This window comes from Pristiophorus japonicus, chromosome 3 (genome assembly GCF_044704955.1).
Source record: "Pristiophorus japonicus isolate sPriJap1 chromosome 3, sPriJap1.hap1, whole genome shotgun sequence".
Lineage (NCBI taxonomy): Eukaryota > Metazoa > Chordata > Chondrichthyes > Pristiophoridae > Pristiophorus > Pristiophorus japonicus.
Genome location: NC_091979.1, coordinates 133,945,466 through 133,961,371, shown reverse-complemented (window position 1 = coordinate 133,961,371; position 15,906 = coordinate 133,945,466). Strand labels below are relative to the sequence as shown.

Below are 15,906 nucleotides of genomic sequence, written 5' to 3'. Positions count from 1 at the left end.
CTAAGGTTGAGTTCTCAGCAAACTATAAAAAAATTTGCCTGCTATTTTAAGTTAGTGTTCTTTTCTTTAAAGAGTCTTACTAAAAGCTGGTAAACTAATTTGCTTTCTTATTAAATAAAGGCTTTGAAATTATAGTGCGAGATAAAGGTGTATGAAAACCCAACACTTTCATCTGAATTTCCTCTACCCATTATTTGAGCGATGACATCAACCTGTTTAAAATAAATTCCTTCATGCTTCTGCTAAAATAGTGGACAGAGGAATTTGAGATCAATGCATTCACACCTATTAATTCCACAGCATGATGTCAAGGCCAAAGGCATTTTAGGTAACTGTGCACTACATTATGTGTATTTGAGTCAAACACAATGTAAACGAAACTCAGTTCAATTTTATTGGGTTTTAAACAGTGCATTAAAACAATTCTGAATGTAATTCACTACTCCTTACTACACTGAACATGAGAGTCTAATGGTAAAACTGGCTTTGATAATGAACAAAATCTATGAACATGCAACCATGCTTGACACCACACTGAATACACAAACATTTCTCAAAATATATAATACAATAAAATACTTCCCAATGATCTCACAAAACAGCAGCCTCCTGCTTTTGTTCCAGCATTTTGTCAACTACAAAATGAAAATGCAGACTGTTTTTCAAGATGAACACCTTATTTATTGAAGTGTCTGATCTTTAGAATGTGTGGTTACCAAGATTAAGCAGAATTAGTTGCAGAACTGTATTCTAAATGTGTATTCTGGTCAGGAGAACTGTCTGGATTGTGGCAAACCAGAACAATAGGGTATAAAAAGCAACAGTTTAAAAGATTCACTTTATATCTCAACATCAGCAGCATGGTGCCATGTAACTTTTTATCAGCTTTAAAAGTCCCAATGGTTCCTCAGAATCTAAAAGGATATCTAAATGGAAATTCACACTAAAATGAAGCAAGGTAGATGCAACAAAATGACTGGGGCTTATTACATGAATCAGAACAATGGAAATGAATGTTAGTTATATTTCTGACAAAGTGTCATCGTCCTAAAATGTTAATTTTGTTTCTCTCTCCACAGATGCTGCCTGACCTGCTGAGATTTCCAGCATTTTTTGTTTTTATTTCAGATTCCAGCATCTGCAGTATTTTGCTTTTGTGTTAGTTATATATGCTTCGATGTTGTTTGTCACCAAAATTATAAAAACAATTTACTTCTGCATACCTCTGTCCCAAAATTAACAAATGATAGTTCTGGTTTTATGGCTGGGTTTAGAATTTAGTGACAATTTAACCTCGATATTGTGCTTTCCACATTTTAAGGTGATTCACAAATAGTGCTTGTTACTAAGTCTTTTAGATTTAATTGTAAACTATGTGCCTCTCTGGATCTACTTATATATGAAGAGCAGTCTCTCGGACTGCAAGACCAACCATCACCCCGCATTTTGCAAATGTTGCCGTGTGAATCACTACTCCCATATTCCTATGCAAAGTTTTACAATCTTTTCCTGCTGCTTAGTAAATTTGAAAAGTTGTGCTTTTGGGATTAGAGATTTTAAAAACATACATATGGTGTAACATTTTATAAAAGTATTCTTTAGTGTAAAACTATATATTGTATCAATTTTGGGGAATAAATGTAATTTGTATAAATTGCGAAAGGCAGTGTCCTGTACTATTTTCATGTTTAAATACAGACATGCCGTGACAGTCGCTTGAAGATGAAGCTGCATCTCATCTCTTTGTTGATACAGATTCAAGTTAAGTCAGCAGTCTATTCAGAATATATTTATTTAGTTCTTAGCTCAGCTCTCATGTGTGGGCACCACACAAATCGATCACAACAGACAGGAATCGGACTTAACCATATCTGCCTTTGGAGGGCAGAGTACTAACAGATTTACAGAACAGACTGACATTAAACATTAATCGAGGAGACGAAGGTTCACTTGCTTCCTTTCTTGCTAGAGATTCACAGTGGCAGAGGTGAGAGACTTGTAATGGGGCAAGGGCTTTGAAAGAGAAAGGAGATAAGGTTTTATTGTAAAAAGATACTGCAAACTCATCAGTCTTTATCAACTTCTTATAAACAGGTTCTGGGAAAAAAGTCTAAAGGACACAAATAACTTGGTGCTTGATAACTCTGTGTGTGTAATTATTTACAGTATATTCACTATATGGAGAGATCCAAAAGATACACCTTAAACAAACAGGATGTCTTTATTCAATACAATGAATTGTAACTAATCAGTAAAACAGAGCGCATAAGAACTAGATTAACCACAGAACCAAAAACATGCTTTTGTTCCACTGTAAATATTTGGAAGCAAAGCAACTCAACTTAGTTGATAGAGATCAGAGGTCGTTCCTCTCTCTTTTGCCAAATACTTTTTTTACTATCTTCCCCATCTCCGTCAGTACTCATTTGCCCCTTTATGTGTGGAGGGGTCACACTGATCTCGTCCTCCTGCAAACTTCGATCACTTTGTTCTTCTTCAACCTCAACTATCTGGTCGCTTCCTATATCCAGCACGTGTCTGAAGGACACGTCCTCCGGAGTACAGACTGTGGTCCCACTTTCACTGCCACTTAGATCCATGTCATCTGAGTAAAGGCTCTTCGAAGCAGGTGTACTTTTGATAAAAGTCTTTTCCTTTTCAAGCTTCTTGCCAGTATGGTGCTCATTCATGTCAACTCCTGAATCGAGGCTCGTGTCATTGCTGTGTGCTTTTTTCGGTTTCTGAACAACCATGCACGAATGTCTGATTGGAGGCACTGGCTTACCCTCCAGTGATACAAACCATGCCCTAGGATGTGGTGAAGGCTTGCCTTTGGTCAGTTCTAATAGCATCTGTTCAGATATACCCTGCAGTTCAGTGGCAAACGGAGTCATTCCCACTGCCTCATTCAGTGTGCCAGGTACAGACACAGATTCCAGTAGATTGTTGCTGTATCTTCCCCAGTTCGCGGGCAGCACCGACTTGGAATCCATGACCTGTTTTGAGTTTATATAATCCTGTTGTCCTTGAAGAATCTGCTGTTGCCTGTGGGATTCTGTCTGTTGTTGAGAGTGTAATGGCATTTTAGGAAGTGTCTGAGTGTAACTGTCCCTGGTTAGTGGCTCAGCCAAAGGGCTGTAGATGATCTGCCTATTTCTGGGCAAAGTAGCTGACCTTGCAATCTGGTCTGGAGTACAAAAGTTATCTTGGGTTTGCATGACAGCCATGGTTGGATTATAAATAGGTAATAGTTTGTTTGAAATATGGGGTAATTGGTACATTTCTTCATTAACAGTGTGCTGCATTTTGTATTGCTCTTCTATCATCTCCTTTCTCCTGGCTAGCATTTTCATATGTTTAATCTGCAATGCATTTTTGGGTACATCCTCAGGGCTGTTGACTGCTTGCTGAGAGACAGTTTCCCTGTGGTGAAGATTATCTCCACATTTCTTCCGAGCCCGGACTGTGAAATTTTCGACATAAATTTTGCAGCTCTCATTATTTTGTTTCTCTGTAGTTTTACTCACAAATTTACAGAATTCATCCACTTCCTTTTGAGATAGTTCCCTCCTTGGACTATAGGAGACAATCTTGGGCTGTTGAGAAACAGGCTTTTCATCAGATTTTAAATTTTCTTTGGTGCCGGGGGGCAAGTTCACATGGGTGGTTGATGTGGTCTGGTCCTTCTTCGAGATATCCATTTTAGTCTTGGTTCTTGGCTTTTTGTGTGGATGACAATAGCTTCCTCTGTCGAGAAATAGAAGTTCATTTTAATTATAAAGAGAAAATGTTTTCAATATAAATGCTTGAAAGGACAGTGGAAGCAGATACAATAGGGAATTTGGATATATACTTAAAAATAACTATTTGCAAGGCTATGGGGATAGAGCAGGGGAGTGGGACTAATTGGATAGATCTTTCAAAGAGCCGACACAAGCTTGATGGGCTGAATGGCACCTCCTTGTGTGCTGTATAAATTCTATAATAGGGATCAACACTAACAATACATTTTAGTGAATGGAGGAAAATCTCTGCATTCTCTGATTTTTACGCAAAAGCAACATGATACAAAATTACAACAAGCGATTTGTGAAGCTAAAGAAAAGCTATACTTTTGACAAGTTATTTACTTGACTGACTATGGCACCTACGTAAAACAAAGATCCCACTCCAGGCTGACCCAGCTAGTGGCACTTTGAGTAAAGTACTGTATTTACTTCTGCAGATTCAGAGCTCCAAGCTTCATTCCTCAAACATTAGCTAGCATTTCCCAACTGAAGCTTAAAGGCAACATTTTGGTGGCCATCAGAAGTGGACCATTTTATTGTGCTCTGTGTACTGTGGAATACAATTTATTTAAAAATTGCAAGATAATATGCTTTTGAAAAATAATTAGCCAGTATTACTAGAACTTCAAAGTTAACAATTTTGTCTGGGACAGCCTAATTAACTGTCAGAAGTCATTTCTAAAAATATCTATATAAAATTAAAATGGTGCTGGCCATACGTGGAGCATCACATTCAGTGTGAATCTCGGAGTCAGTGATAACCGAATGAAAACTTTTAAGTACAAAACTCTAAAATGCCCTATGGTGGGTCTAATATTTACCCTAAACTAGTGATAACAGTTTGATGACTTCATAGCTCATTAATAAAAAGATGTCAAGATCTTTAAAATCATTTTTTAAAAACCAATTTCTTACTAGTAAATTCCTGGATTTTTGTGAGTGGTGAATCGACTTCCAAATTTGAGAAACCCATCCCCTAAAATTTACCATTATTTTCTTACCAAAAATTAGGTTTAGAGCTGCACGAAAATTGTACTCACGACGTCACACACATTGGGTACTATGCGCACGCAAATCTGGACCTGGTTGTACTCCTTGGACTGGACCTGGATTATCTTTGGTACTTCTGTATTACTCAATGAATAATCATTTATCTACATTCAATTACAGACTAAAAGTCACATTTTGTAGAACCTAAAATAAATGCAGAGATAAAAAATAATTTGGGAAACTTACAAGTCTCCAGGGGCACAGGTGGTTACATACAGAGGTATACAATTCCCCTACCTGCAGTAACAAAAGAGCACAGCCACGAACCCCGCAAGAATCACTGCAGTTCCTCCTAATATAGCCACCAGGAGCATCGTATGATAGGTAGTTATATCCTTTGCAATACGGCCAATTGTACCTGGATTCAACAAAACAGGTTTCAATAAAAATCACATGTTTGTAATGTTCTGCATTGTGATTTAACATCACAGAGTCAGCTTCAATAGACTGTATGAAGCAATAAAGGCCTCGTGCACTCAGTGCAGACTTTCAGTAGTACTTAGCCTTGTACTAAATACAGACTAGACATGAATTTTATGATTCTATACTTTTAAGTAAATAGCTCATCTTATTGTTTAGTTTCTACAAGTAAATAAGGTTAGGTGTTACTGAAATCTATAGGCCCTTTCTAATATGATTTCTTGTATTAGAATCACAGAATTACAGCACAGGAGGAGGCGAATTGGCCTTTCAGACCTGTGTTAGCTCGGTGATAGAACTATCCATTTAATCCTTTTCCCTATAATCTTTTACTTTTTTTCTTTAAAAAAATATTTATCATCTTCCCTTTCTACTTCCACCAGATTCTAGTAATAATCTTCAGTGTAAAAAAATCATGCTCTTCAGCTCTGTTTGTACTTTTGACAATCTTAAATTGGTGCCCTCGAGTTACTGACTCACCAACCAGTGGAAATAGCGTCTCCCTATTTTCCTTATCAAAATCCATCATCATTTTGAATAGCTCAATCAGGTTTCCTCTTAACCTTCATTGCTGCATTGAAAAGAGACCCGGTTTTTCTGGTCTCTTCTGAGAACTAAAGCCGCTCATCCCACATTATTTCAGCAGTTCGTGTATATATGAATAATTATAGTAAATTGCTTAGCAATACATTACGGAAACTAATAAAATTTCGCACATTTCATGCACATCCTAAATTTTCATCGCTCCACCATTGGCAGCTGTGCCTTTAGCTGCCTAGGCCCCAAGCTCTGGAATTCTCTCCCAAAATCTGTGTGTATCTACCTCTCTCTTCTCCTTTGGTTACCTGTCCTAATATCTCCTTATGTAGCTCAGGGTCAAATTTTGTTTGATAAAGTTCATATGAAGCACCTTGGGATACTTTACTAAGTTAAAAGCACTATATAAATGCAAGTTGTTGTTGAAGTGAAATATGCTCAAAACAGTAATGCTTGGCTTTTACGACAGGTTATATTTTAATTAGTTACACACAAGTTCATTTCCTGTGACTTGGCTCACTCTTCCTGCAACTGTGTCTCTGCTTCCTTCCCACTCTATAATTTTTTCTGTGTCTCTCTTGGTCATTCGGTTTGTGTTGTACTCTTTTCTCTCACTGGACAGCTCTCATACACTTCTCACTACAGGAGAATTTGCTTTTTATGCTTTCCCAATAAAACCCACTACAGGGTGACCCACAGCTGCACGTATCAACCAAAAACAAGTGCTAATGCTAATGGTAGACAGGTGAATCAATGTAGGCAGGTGAGTTGTGTTGATCACTGTTGTGCAGTCTGAGAGGCCTCCTCGTAGGACTGCTCCTGGGCACAGCCAAGGGTGCCATCAGCCGGTCGAGGGGGTCGTTCAGCCCGACTGCCTGCCTCTCTTCCGCGCGTACATCCGCGCCAGGGTGTCCTTGGAGATGGAGCAAGTGGTGTCCACCGGTACGCTCGCGGCCTTCCGCGAGAGGTGGGCGCCGGAGGGACTGGAGTGCATCATTACCCGGGCAATCAAATTTTAATTTGATTTTATATGTTTTAACGTTTAATTTGTTTTAATTGCTGGGTTTTTAGTGTCCCCCTCCCCTTTCATAGGGGGCACTTGTAAAATATATGGTTTTAATGCCCCCCCAAAAAATAAAAAAAATAAACATTTAAAAAAAAGGGGGCAGTTAAGTGTCTGGAGTGTCCCCCAGATCGGGGGGCACTTGATCTAACATTTATTTTGTTCCCCCCCCCCCCCCCCCAAAAGAGTTGTGCAGTCTGAGAGAGGTACTGGGAAGATGAGACGGAAGCAAAGAAAGGATAAATAAAAAGTACAAGACACCCAGGATCACTCTTGTGCAGCTACTATTGCTGATTATGCTAAGATTGACAGACCTGGAAGATGGTTCCTTGCCAGCTCTGACAGAGTGGGAACAGCATGTGGCCCAGAGCTGGGCTGGGGTCAAACGTAACATATTTTGAACTTGATCCAAGATAATTTTATTTTTTCCACTTGTATAGAGATAAAATAATCAAAATCCACTTTAAGCATCCTCATTGATTATCTAAATTAATTGAAAAGTTGTAAACTGGAACAAACTGTTCCTCAAGATGTCATTTTTATACATCAGTAAGCTGAGCGATGGCAATATATACAAATACAGGACAGTAATAAAAGCTGTTGACCCTGTCAGCCAATGACTGTGTCTTCTTCAGAATGAAAATGAACGAATGTATTGGCTAACTTTCATTAAACATCATTTTGAAAGCACGCAGGTGAAATGTATTCTTGCTAAATGTACCTGAATGTTTTTTTCTCAAGTAGTATCAAATGAAATTTGGTCATTTGTTTTATTTATTATATAATTTTTAAGGACTAGGCTGTAATTATTACTGATCTCAATTATCCTGTAACTTTGTTTGAGACTTGATGAAGCTATCTCACCTGTTAGTGCAGAAAACTGACACAGGCTTTTTGTCCCTCTGCATGTATCCAGGAACTCAGTGGTAGTTCTCTAGATCTCGTCATTGGTAATAATACAAGATAAATAGCTCAAAATCATAACAGTTATATAATAAAATAAATTATTTGGCGAACAAACTTGAAAAAAATGCTTTAACAAATTGTAGCCACTACTTTAGTTTCAGCCAACACTTAAATAACTTTTTCTTCGGTTAATCCTTTGAAGAATCAGTTTTCATGAACATTGGGTAATGATAGTCGGGTTCATCTCTGATATCGTATGTAGTCAAACAGCCTGTTGTATTTATTGTCTAGGCTTACATAGGAATAATGTCCTCTGTTCATTTACAGAATTCTGATCTACAGTTCTGTGCATCCCCTATAATTATTATCACCCTATAAGTTTACAAAACTAAAACAGCGTCATGGTATAATAGGACAAATAAAATAGGTAATTGCAAAGAGTAAATATATAATGGGCACAATTACCTGTGGTTAAAGGTAACGGTGCAGCTATCCAGTGACCCAAATGAGGGGCTATGTACGTCCAAACAAGACGGTTACCCTCCTTTCTAACTGTTCCAAGTCCTCGGTTTACCCAAGCACCTTTGATAAAAGAACATTTGTGAGCCAGGCATTCATATTAGGCACATTAGATTTACAATGCAACGACAAAAAAAATACATTTATGGCCCACTTTTCATGACCAGTTATATATGTATTAAAATGCTCCTTTTACGGTACGCATTTATATTTGCTACCCATTCCCAGGTCTGGATAATTTAGTGGACAGGCAACTAACTCCCAGCCCTCTGACAATGCCACAAGATGATGTGTAAAAATAGACACGGGTGATTGTCCATTCCCACAGGGAAATGCCGGGGACCTTTTACCAATCACCACAGATAAGAGTGGGATCTTACCACGTGGGGAATCATAGATGCAAACCATCAACTACTATTCTTTGATGCAATGCAATGAAGCACTAATATTAGGCACTAGCCATTTTTAAGAAAACAATTGAAACTAGTGCTGGTTTCCTATTAAACTATTAAACCTATGGTTGCAGTTCTGCTTTTCAGTTTATAATGGATGATCTAGTTTGTCAGTTAGTATAAAAACAAATAGTAAACTGCTTACTGTCAAATGCCAAGTCAGATCCTCTTGATTTTGAGGGAATTTACTACATTTAGCATCATAACAGAGGCTGTTTCTATATTTAATTTCCTCAGCTTGTCTGAACCAGCCTATTCCTCAGATTCTATTCTATTCAAAAGATCCCAATAATTTTCAAATTTTCATTCTTTACATGCAATTGCTCATTTGGCAGCTTCAAACCAAAAATCTCAAAATTTAGGGTTTCAAAGTTAGATAGTGTAATCTAAGGGCCAAAAGGCTGATACCTTGTGTCAAAGCACTGAGTTATGAGGATGTCATGTATGTATGCTTGGTTTAATAGCCACCAGGTAGCGTCACTGTTGGAGGTCATTGGGCTGTGCGCACGTGTGTGCAGCCCAGGTATAAAAAGCCAGTCATCTTGTAATGTAATCACTTTGGGCCCTAATAAAGTAGAGCCAGGTTTGTACCTGTTCAGAGTTTACAGTATTCAGTCTATTGAATTATTGCATACACAACATTAATGACGAGGTAACAAGAATCTTCGCATGCAAAAATGAGCACAATTGGAATTCTGGAGCGATCTGTGGAGGGAGAAGATTGGGCAGACATTGTAGCCTGCTTGAACCAGTACTTCATGGCCAACAAAATGGAGAAAGAGGCAGACACAGTTCAGAACCGGGCGGTCCTCCTGACGGTCTGAAAATCTATGGACTCATAAAGAATCTCCTCTCGCCCTTAAGCCCAATGGACAAGGACTATGAAACATTGTGTGCTCTGGTACGTGACCATCTCAAACCAGATGAAGGCATCATCATCTCAAGATATCGATTCTATACGCACATTCATTCTGAGAGCCAGGATGTATCGGAATTTGTTGCCGACCTAAGACATCTAGCTGGACCGTGTAAGTTCGAAACTGCGTTGGCACACATGCTGTGGGACTCTTTGTATTCAGCATCAACCACGAGGTGATCCTGCGTAAGCTACTGGTGATGACGCTGGATTTGAGCAAGGCCATCACGATTGCCCAATCATGCATGACAACGGGCAAAAGCTTAAAGCAGATATTATCGAAAAATCGGAACTCGGCAGGTACTGTAAACAAGATAGTATCGTCGTTTGGCAGAGCTGCATATGGCAGGGCCTACCCGACTGCGTATGCAAAACCTGTGGCTGCTCAAAGTCCGTCAATGGGAATGAATCCGCTATCACCATGTTGGCGTTGTGGGGGAAATCTTCGGCATCATCAGTGTCGGTTTAAACAGTATATTTCTAAAGGCTGTTCGAGAGTGGGGCATCTCCAGCGCATGTGTCTGCAACTGAGCAAGTGTGCTGTGACACACCACGTGGAGGATGATGACCAGTCTAGCACGGATCCGGATATGCAATCCGAGATACCAGAGGAGGAAGTGTATGGACTGTATTCGTTCCTAACAAAGAGCCAACTGATGATTAATGTAAAACTTAATGGTGTGCCGGTATCGATGGAATTGGACACGGGTGCGAGTCAATCAATAATGAGCCAGAGGACATTCGACAGGCGATGGGATACTAAGGCTGTGAGGCCTAAGCTGAGTCCAGTCAATGCCGAGTTGCGTACATACACTAAAGAACTCATAACGGTGATTGGCAGTGCAGTAGTCAAGATGTCGTATGATGTGCGGTTCACGATTTACCGTTATGGATTGTTCCAGGCAATGGTCCAACGCTGTTCGGCAGGAACTGGTTAGAAAAAAATCAAATGAAACTGGAACGAGATCAAAGCGTTGTCGTCGGAGGATGATACTCCATGTGCTCAAGTGCTGAGCAAGTTCCCCTCGCTGTTTGAACCAGGCATCAGCAATTTCACGGGAGCCAAGGTGCAGATCCACGTGGACTCGGATGCAAGACCCGTCCATCATAAAGCTCGGGCAGTTCCGTACACGATGAGAGAGAAGGTCGAAATCGAACTGGACAGACTCCAGCGTGATCATATCACCGGTCGAATTTAACGAATGGGCCAGCCCCATTGTTCCCGTGTTGCCTTTTTGGAATTCGCTTGGCTGCAGCCATATTTCAGAGAAACATGGAGAGTCTACTGAAGTCCGTCCCTAGAACTGTCGTGTTCCAAGGTGACATACTGGTCACAGGTCGCGACTCCGCCGAACATCTGAACAACCTGGAAGAGGTTCTACATCGTCTGGACAAAGTGGGATTCAAACTGAAACGCTCGAAGTGCGTCTTCATGGCACCGGAAGTCGAATTCCTGGGGAGGAAAATTGCAGCTGACAGCATCAGGCCTACGGACTCGAAAACCAAGGCCATCAAAAATGCACCCAAGCCTCAGAATGTGACGGAGCTGCATTTGTTCCTTAGTCTACTCAACTACTTCGGTAATTTCTTACCTAGATTGAGAACCCTATTAGAGCCATTGCACATGCTGCTAAGAAAATGCGACAACTGGGTTTGGGGTGCGTCTAAAGATACAGTTTTTGAGAAAGCTACCAACCTGCTTTGCTCTAACAAGCTGCTGGTACATTATGATCCGTGTAAGCGTTTAGTATTGGCCTGTGATGCTTCGTCATATGGAATTGGTTGCATGCTCCAACGAGCTAATGAGTCGGGCAAATTACAACCTGCTGCAGTTGCTTCAAAAAGTGGAAAGAGCCTACAGCATGGTAGAGAAAGAAGCAGTAGCCTGTGTGTATGGGGTTAAAAAGATGCATCAGTACCTGTTTGGTCTTCGGTTTGAACTGGAAACAGATCACAAGCCACTCATTTCGTTGTTTTCGGAAAAAAAGTTTCAATACCAATGCATTGTCCCGCATCCAGAGGTGGGTGCTGATATTATCTGCCTATGATTATGTTATTCACCATAGACCTGGCACTGAGAATTGTGCCGATGCATTGAGCCGTCTGCTGTTGCCCACACTGGAGGTGCAAACGCCACAACCGGCAGACCTATTGTTAGTCTTGGATGCTTTTGAAAGTGAAGGAACCCCTGTCACGGCCCAACAAGTTATGACCTGGATCAGCCAGGACCCGATATTTTCGGTTGTGAAACGTTGTATCCTTAGTGGTGATTGGTCTGCCATACCCAAGCAAATGTGTGAGGAGATCAAACCTTACATCCGTCACAAAGATGAACTATCCATTCAATCAGATTGTATAATGTGGGGTAATCGTGTTGTTATGCCCAAGAAAGTCAGAGAGAAATATGTGCATGATCTAGATAGCACGTATCCTGGTATTGTCATGATGAAAGCCATTACCAAATCTCATGTATGATGGCCTGGAATTGATTCTGATCTGGAATCATGTGTGTATCAGTGCAACACTTGCATGCAGCTTAGTAAAGCACCAGCGGAATCGCCGCTGAGTCTGTGGTCATGGCCATTTAAACCATGGTCCAGGATCCACATCGACTTTGCAGGTCCCTTCCTGGGAAAGATGTTCTTAGTTGTGGTGGATGCTTATTCCAAGTGGATAGAGTGTACAATCATGTCATCCAGCACATCCACAGCTACCATTGAGAGCCTTCGTGTCATGTTTGCTACACATGATCTGCCTGACATCGTTGGTAAGCGACAACGGATCTTGCTTCACCAGTATGGAGTTTCAAATGTTCATGAAACTCAATGCTATCAAACATGTGAGGTCAGCACCATTCAAACCCGCATCCAATGGACAAGCAGAGCATGCGGTCCAAACCATCAAGCAGAGTATGAAACGTGTAACTCAGGGTTCACTGCAAACTCGTTTGTCACACATATTGCTTAGTTACAGGACAAGACCCCATACGCTTACTGGGGTCTCCCCTGCTGAACTATTGATGGAGAGGTCTCAAGACCAGGTTCTCTCTTGTCCACCCTGACTTGAATAATCGTGTCGAATAGACATCAAAGTCAGCAAGAGTATCATGATCGCGCTACTGTGTCAAGCGACAATGTTATCAACGATCCTGTGTATGTACTGAATTATGGTCAAGGTCCCAAATGGATCGCTGGTACTGTTACGGCCAAGGAGGGTAACAGAGTGTTTATCATTAAGCTCAAGAATGGGCAGACATGCAGGAAACATGTCGATCAGATTAAGCTGCAACACACGGATGAACCGGAACAGTCTGAGGAAGACATAATCAGTGACCAACCAACCTACCCTCAGTCATCAGAGGACTCCGCTGTATTCAATGAATTTGGACTTTCAATCCCTGACGTGGTCATTGCCATTCCAATCAATTCGGCTACCCAGCCCCCAGTCATAACAGACTCAGAATGCTCGCCCAAGGCTGGAGTTGAATTGAGCGGAAAGCCCCGGACCGTCTCAATTTGTAAAAAGACCGTTACTGATATCTTAAAGGGGGATATTGTCATGTATATATGCTTTGGTTTACTAGCCACCAGATGGCGCCACTGTCGGAGGTCATTGGGCTGTGCACACGTGTGTGCGGCCCAGGTATAAAAGGCCAGCCATCTTGTAATGTAATCACTTTGGGCTCTAATAAAGTAGAGCCAGGTTTGTTCGGAGTTTACAGTTTTCAGTCTATTAAGTTATTGCATACACAACAGAGGAAAGATTAGAAAAGCTTGGACTCTTCAGCCTTGAAAGTCACGAAGTGGAAGGGGAAAGAAAAAGGTTAACTGTGAGCACTATTCCAAGTTAAAACTGCAGGCCAAAAGTTAGTGAAGGCAAGTTCAGAGCTAATGTCAGGAAGCACTCCTTCATGAAAAGAGTGATTAATAACTGCAATGGTTCTCTGGCTAGGGTAGTGGAGGAAAAAAATCTTGAGTCATTCAAGAAGCAGTCAGATACTGCACTGGGCTTGGGGTGGAGAGGTGACCAATTGGTCAGGGGGTTAGTCTTGAGCACTATTCCAAGTTAAAACCACAACTGCAGGACAAATGGGAAAAGCTAAGTTTTTATAGAAGAATGAGCTAAAAGGCCAAATGCTTCATCTCATCTGTACTTAGTAATCCCCTATGTACATTTAAACTAAAATCGAATAGTATCTGCCCCACAAGTAGGGACTTTATAAATATTATGCTACCACAGTTTCAGTTTTACTCTCTCCAGTTGAGTGAAATCTCCTGCACTTTAAACAGGACATTTCACTAACAGAAAGTGGTGTCAACAACATCATCATCATCATAGGCAGTCCCTCAGAACCGAGGAAGACTTGTTTCCACTCTTAGCATGCGTTCTTAGGTAGCTGTACGAGAACCACAGTCCCTGTCACAGGTGGAATGAACAGTCGTCGAGGGAAGGGGTGGGTGGGACTGGATTCCAGCTTGCTCTTTCCGCTGCCTGCGCTTGATTTCTGCATGCTCTCGACGACAACACTCAAAGGTGTTGTCGTCGAGATGCACTTCCTCCACTTAGGGCAGTTTCTGGCCAGGGACTCCAGGTGTCAGTGGGGATGTTGCATTTTATCAGGGAGGCTTTGAGGTTGTCCTTGTAATGTTTCTGCTGCCCTCCTTTGGTTCGTTTGCCGTGAAGGAGTTCCAAGTAGAGCGCTTGCTTTGGGAGTTTCGTGTCTGGCATGCGGACAATGTGGCCTGCCCAGCGGAGCTGATCAAGTGTGGTCAGTGCTTCATTGCTGGGGATGTTGGCCTGGACGAGGACGCTAACGTTGGTGCGTCTGTCCTCCCAGGGGATTTGTAGGATCTTGCGGAGACATCATTTGTGGTATTTCTCCAGCGATTTGAGGTGTCTACTGTACATGGTCCATGTCTCTGAGCCATACAGGAGGGCAGGTATTACCTCAGCCCTGTAAACCATGAGCTTGGTGGCAGATTTGAGGGCCTAGTCTTCAAACACTGTTTTCCTCAGCCGGCCAAAGGCTGCACTGGCGCACTGGAGGCGATGGCACTGGGACCTAAAGAACAGGTGGTGGATGGAGAAAGCACAGGAGATACAGCAGCTGGCTGACAGCCATGATGTGCAAGGATTCTTCATCGCAATCAAGGCCACCTACGGTCCAAACTCCCAAGGCTCCACCCCACTGCTGGCCAAGAACAGAGAAACACTCATCAAGGACTCCGAGGCAGTCAGGGCCCACTGGAAGGAGCACTTCCAAGATCTCCTCAATCGAGACTCTGCCTTTGACCCGAGTGTTCTCAACTCCATCCCGCAGCATGCTACTCGCCACCACCTCAGTGAGACCCCAACACTGCACGAGGTAGAAAAAGCCATAAGACAGCTTAAAAGCAAGACTACGGATACAGATGGAATACCTGCTGAGCCACTGAAGTATGGCGGAGGGGCACTGTTGGCGCGAATACATGACCTCATCTCTCTCATCTGGAGAGAAGAGGACATGCCGGAGATCTCAGAGATGCAGTGATCGTGACCATCTTTAAAAAAGGGGACAAGTCCGACTGCGGCAACTACAGAGGAGTCTCCCTGCTATCAGCCACTGGGAAAGTCGTCGCTAGAGTCCTCCTCAACCATCTTCTCCCTGTGGTCGAGGAGCTCCTCCCGGAGTCACAGTGCGGATTTCGTCCCCTACGGGGCACAACGGACATGATTTTTGCAGCACGACAGCTGCAGGAAAAATGCAGCGAGCAGCACCAGCCTTTATACATGGCCTTCTTCGGCCTTACAAAGGCCTTTGACACTGTCAACCGCGAGGGTCTATGGAGTGTCCTCCTTCGTTTTGGATGCCTCCAAAGGTTCGGCACCATCCTCCGCCTGCTCCACGACGACATGCAAGCCGTGATCCTTACCAGCGGATCCATCACAGACGGTCAACAACAACTTGCATTTATATAGTGCCTTTAACATAGTAAAACGTCCCAAGGTGTTTCACAGGCGTGTTACAAGGCAAAAATTTGACACCGAGCCACATAAGGAGAAATTAGGGCAGATGGTCAAAGAGGTAGGTTTTAAGGAGGTCTTAAAGGAAGAAAGAGAGGTAGAGAGGCGGAGAGCTTTAGGGAGGGAATTCCAGAGCTTAGGGCCTAGGCAGCTGAAGGCACGACCATTGATGGTCGAGCAATTATAATCAGGGATGCTCAAGAGGCCAGAATTTGAGGAGTACAGATATCTCTTGGGGCCGGGGGGGGGGGG

General features: G+C 42.1%; 1 protein-coding gene across 1 annotated transcript in view; it reads right to left on the bottom strand.

The window, feature by feature from the left end:
- Positions 1–371: 371 nt before the first annotated feature.
- The window catches only part of fam171b (family with sequence similarity 171 member B), a 63,138-nt gene continuing 47,603 nt past the window's right edge, over positions 372–15,906 (bottom strand). The window contains exons 6-8 of the mRNA XM_070875831.1: positions 8,230–8,346; positions 5,076–5,196; positions 372–3,747 (exon numbers count right to left, since the gene is read on the bottom strand). Coding sequence (XP_070731932.1) covers positions 2,343–3,747; positions 5,076–5,196; positions 8,230–8,346 — 1,643 coding nt within the window. The 3' untranslated portion in view covers positions 372–2,342. The remainder of the gene's footprint in view (positions 3,748–5,075; positions 5,197–8,229; positions 8,347–15,906) is intronic.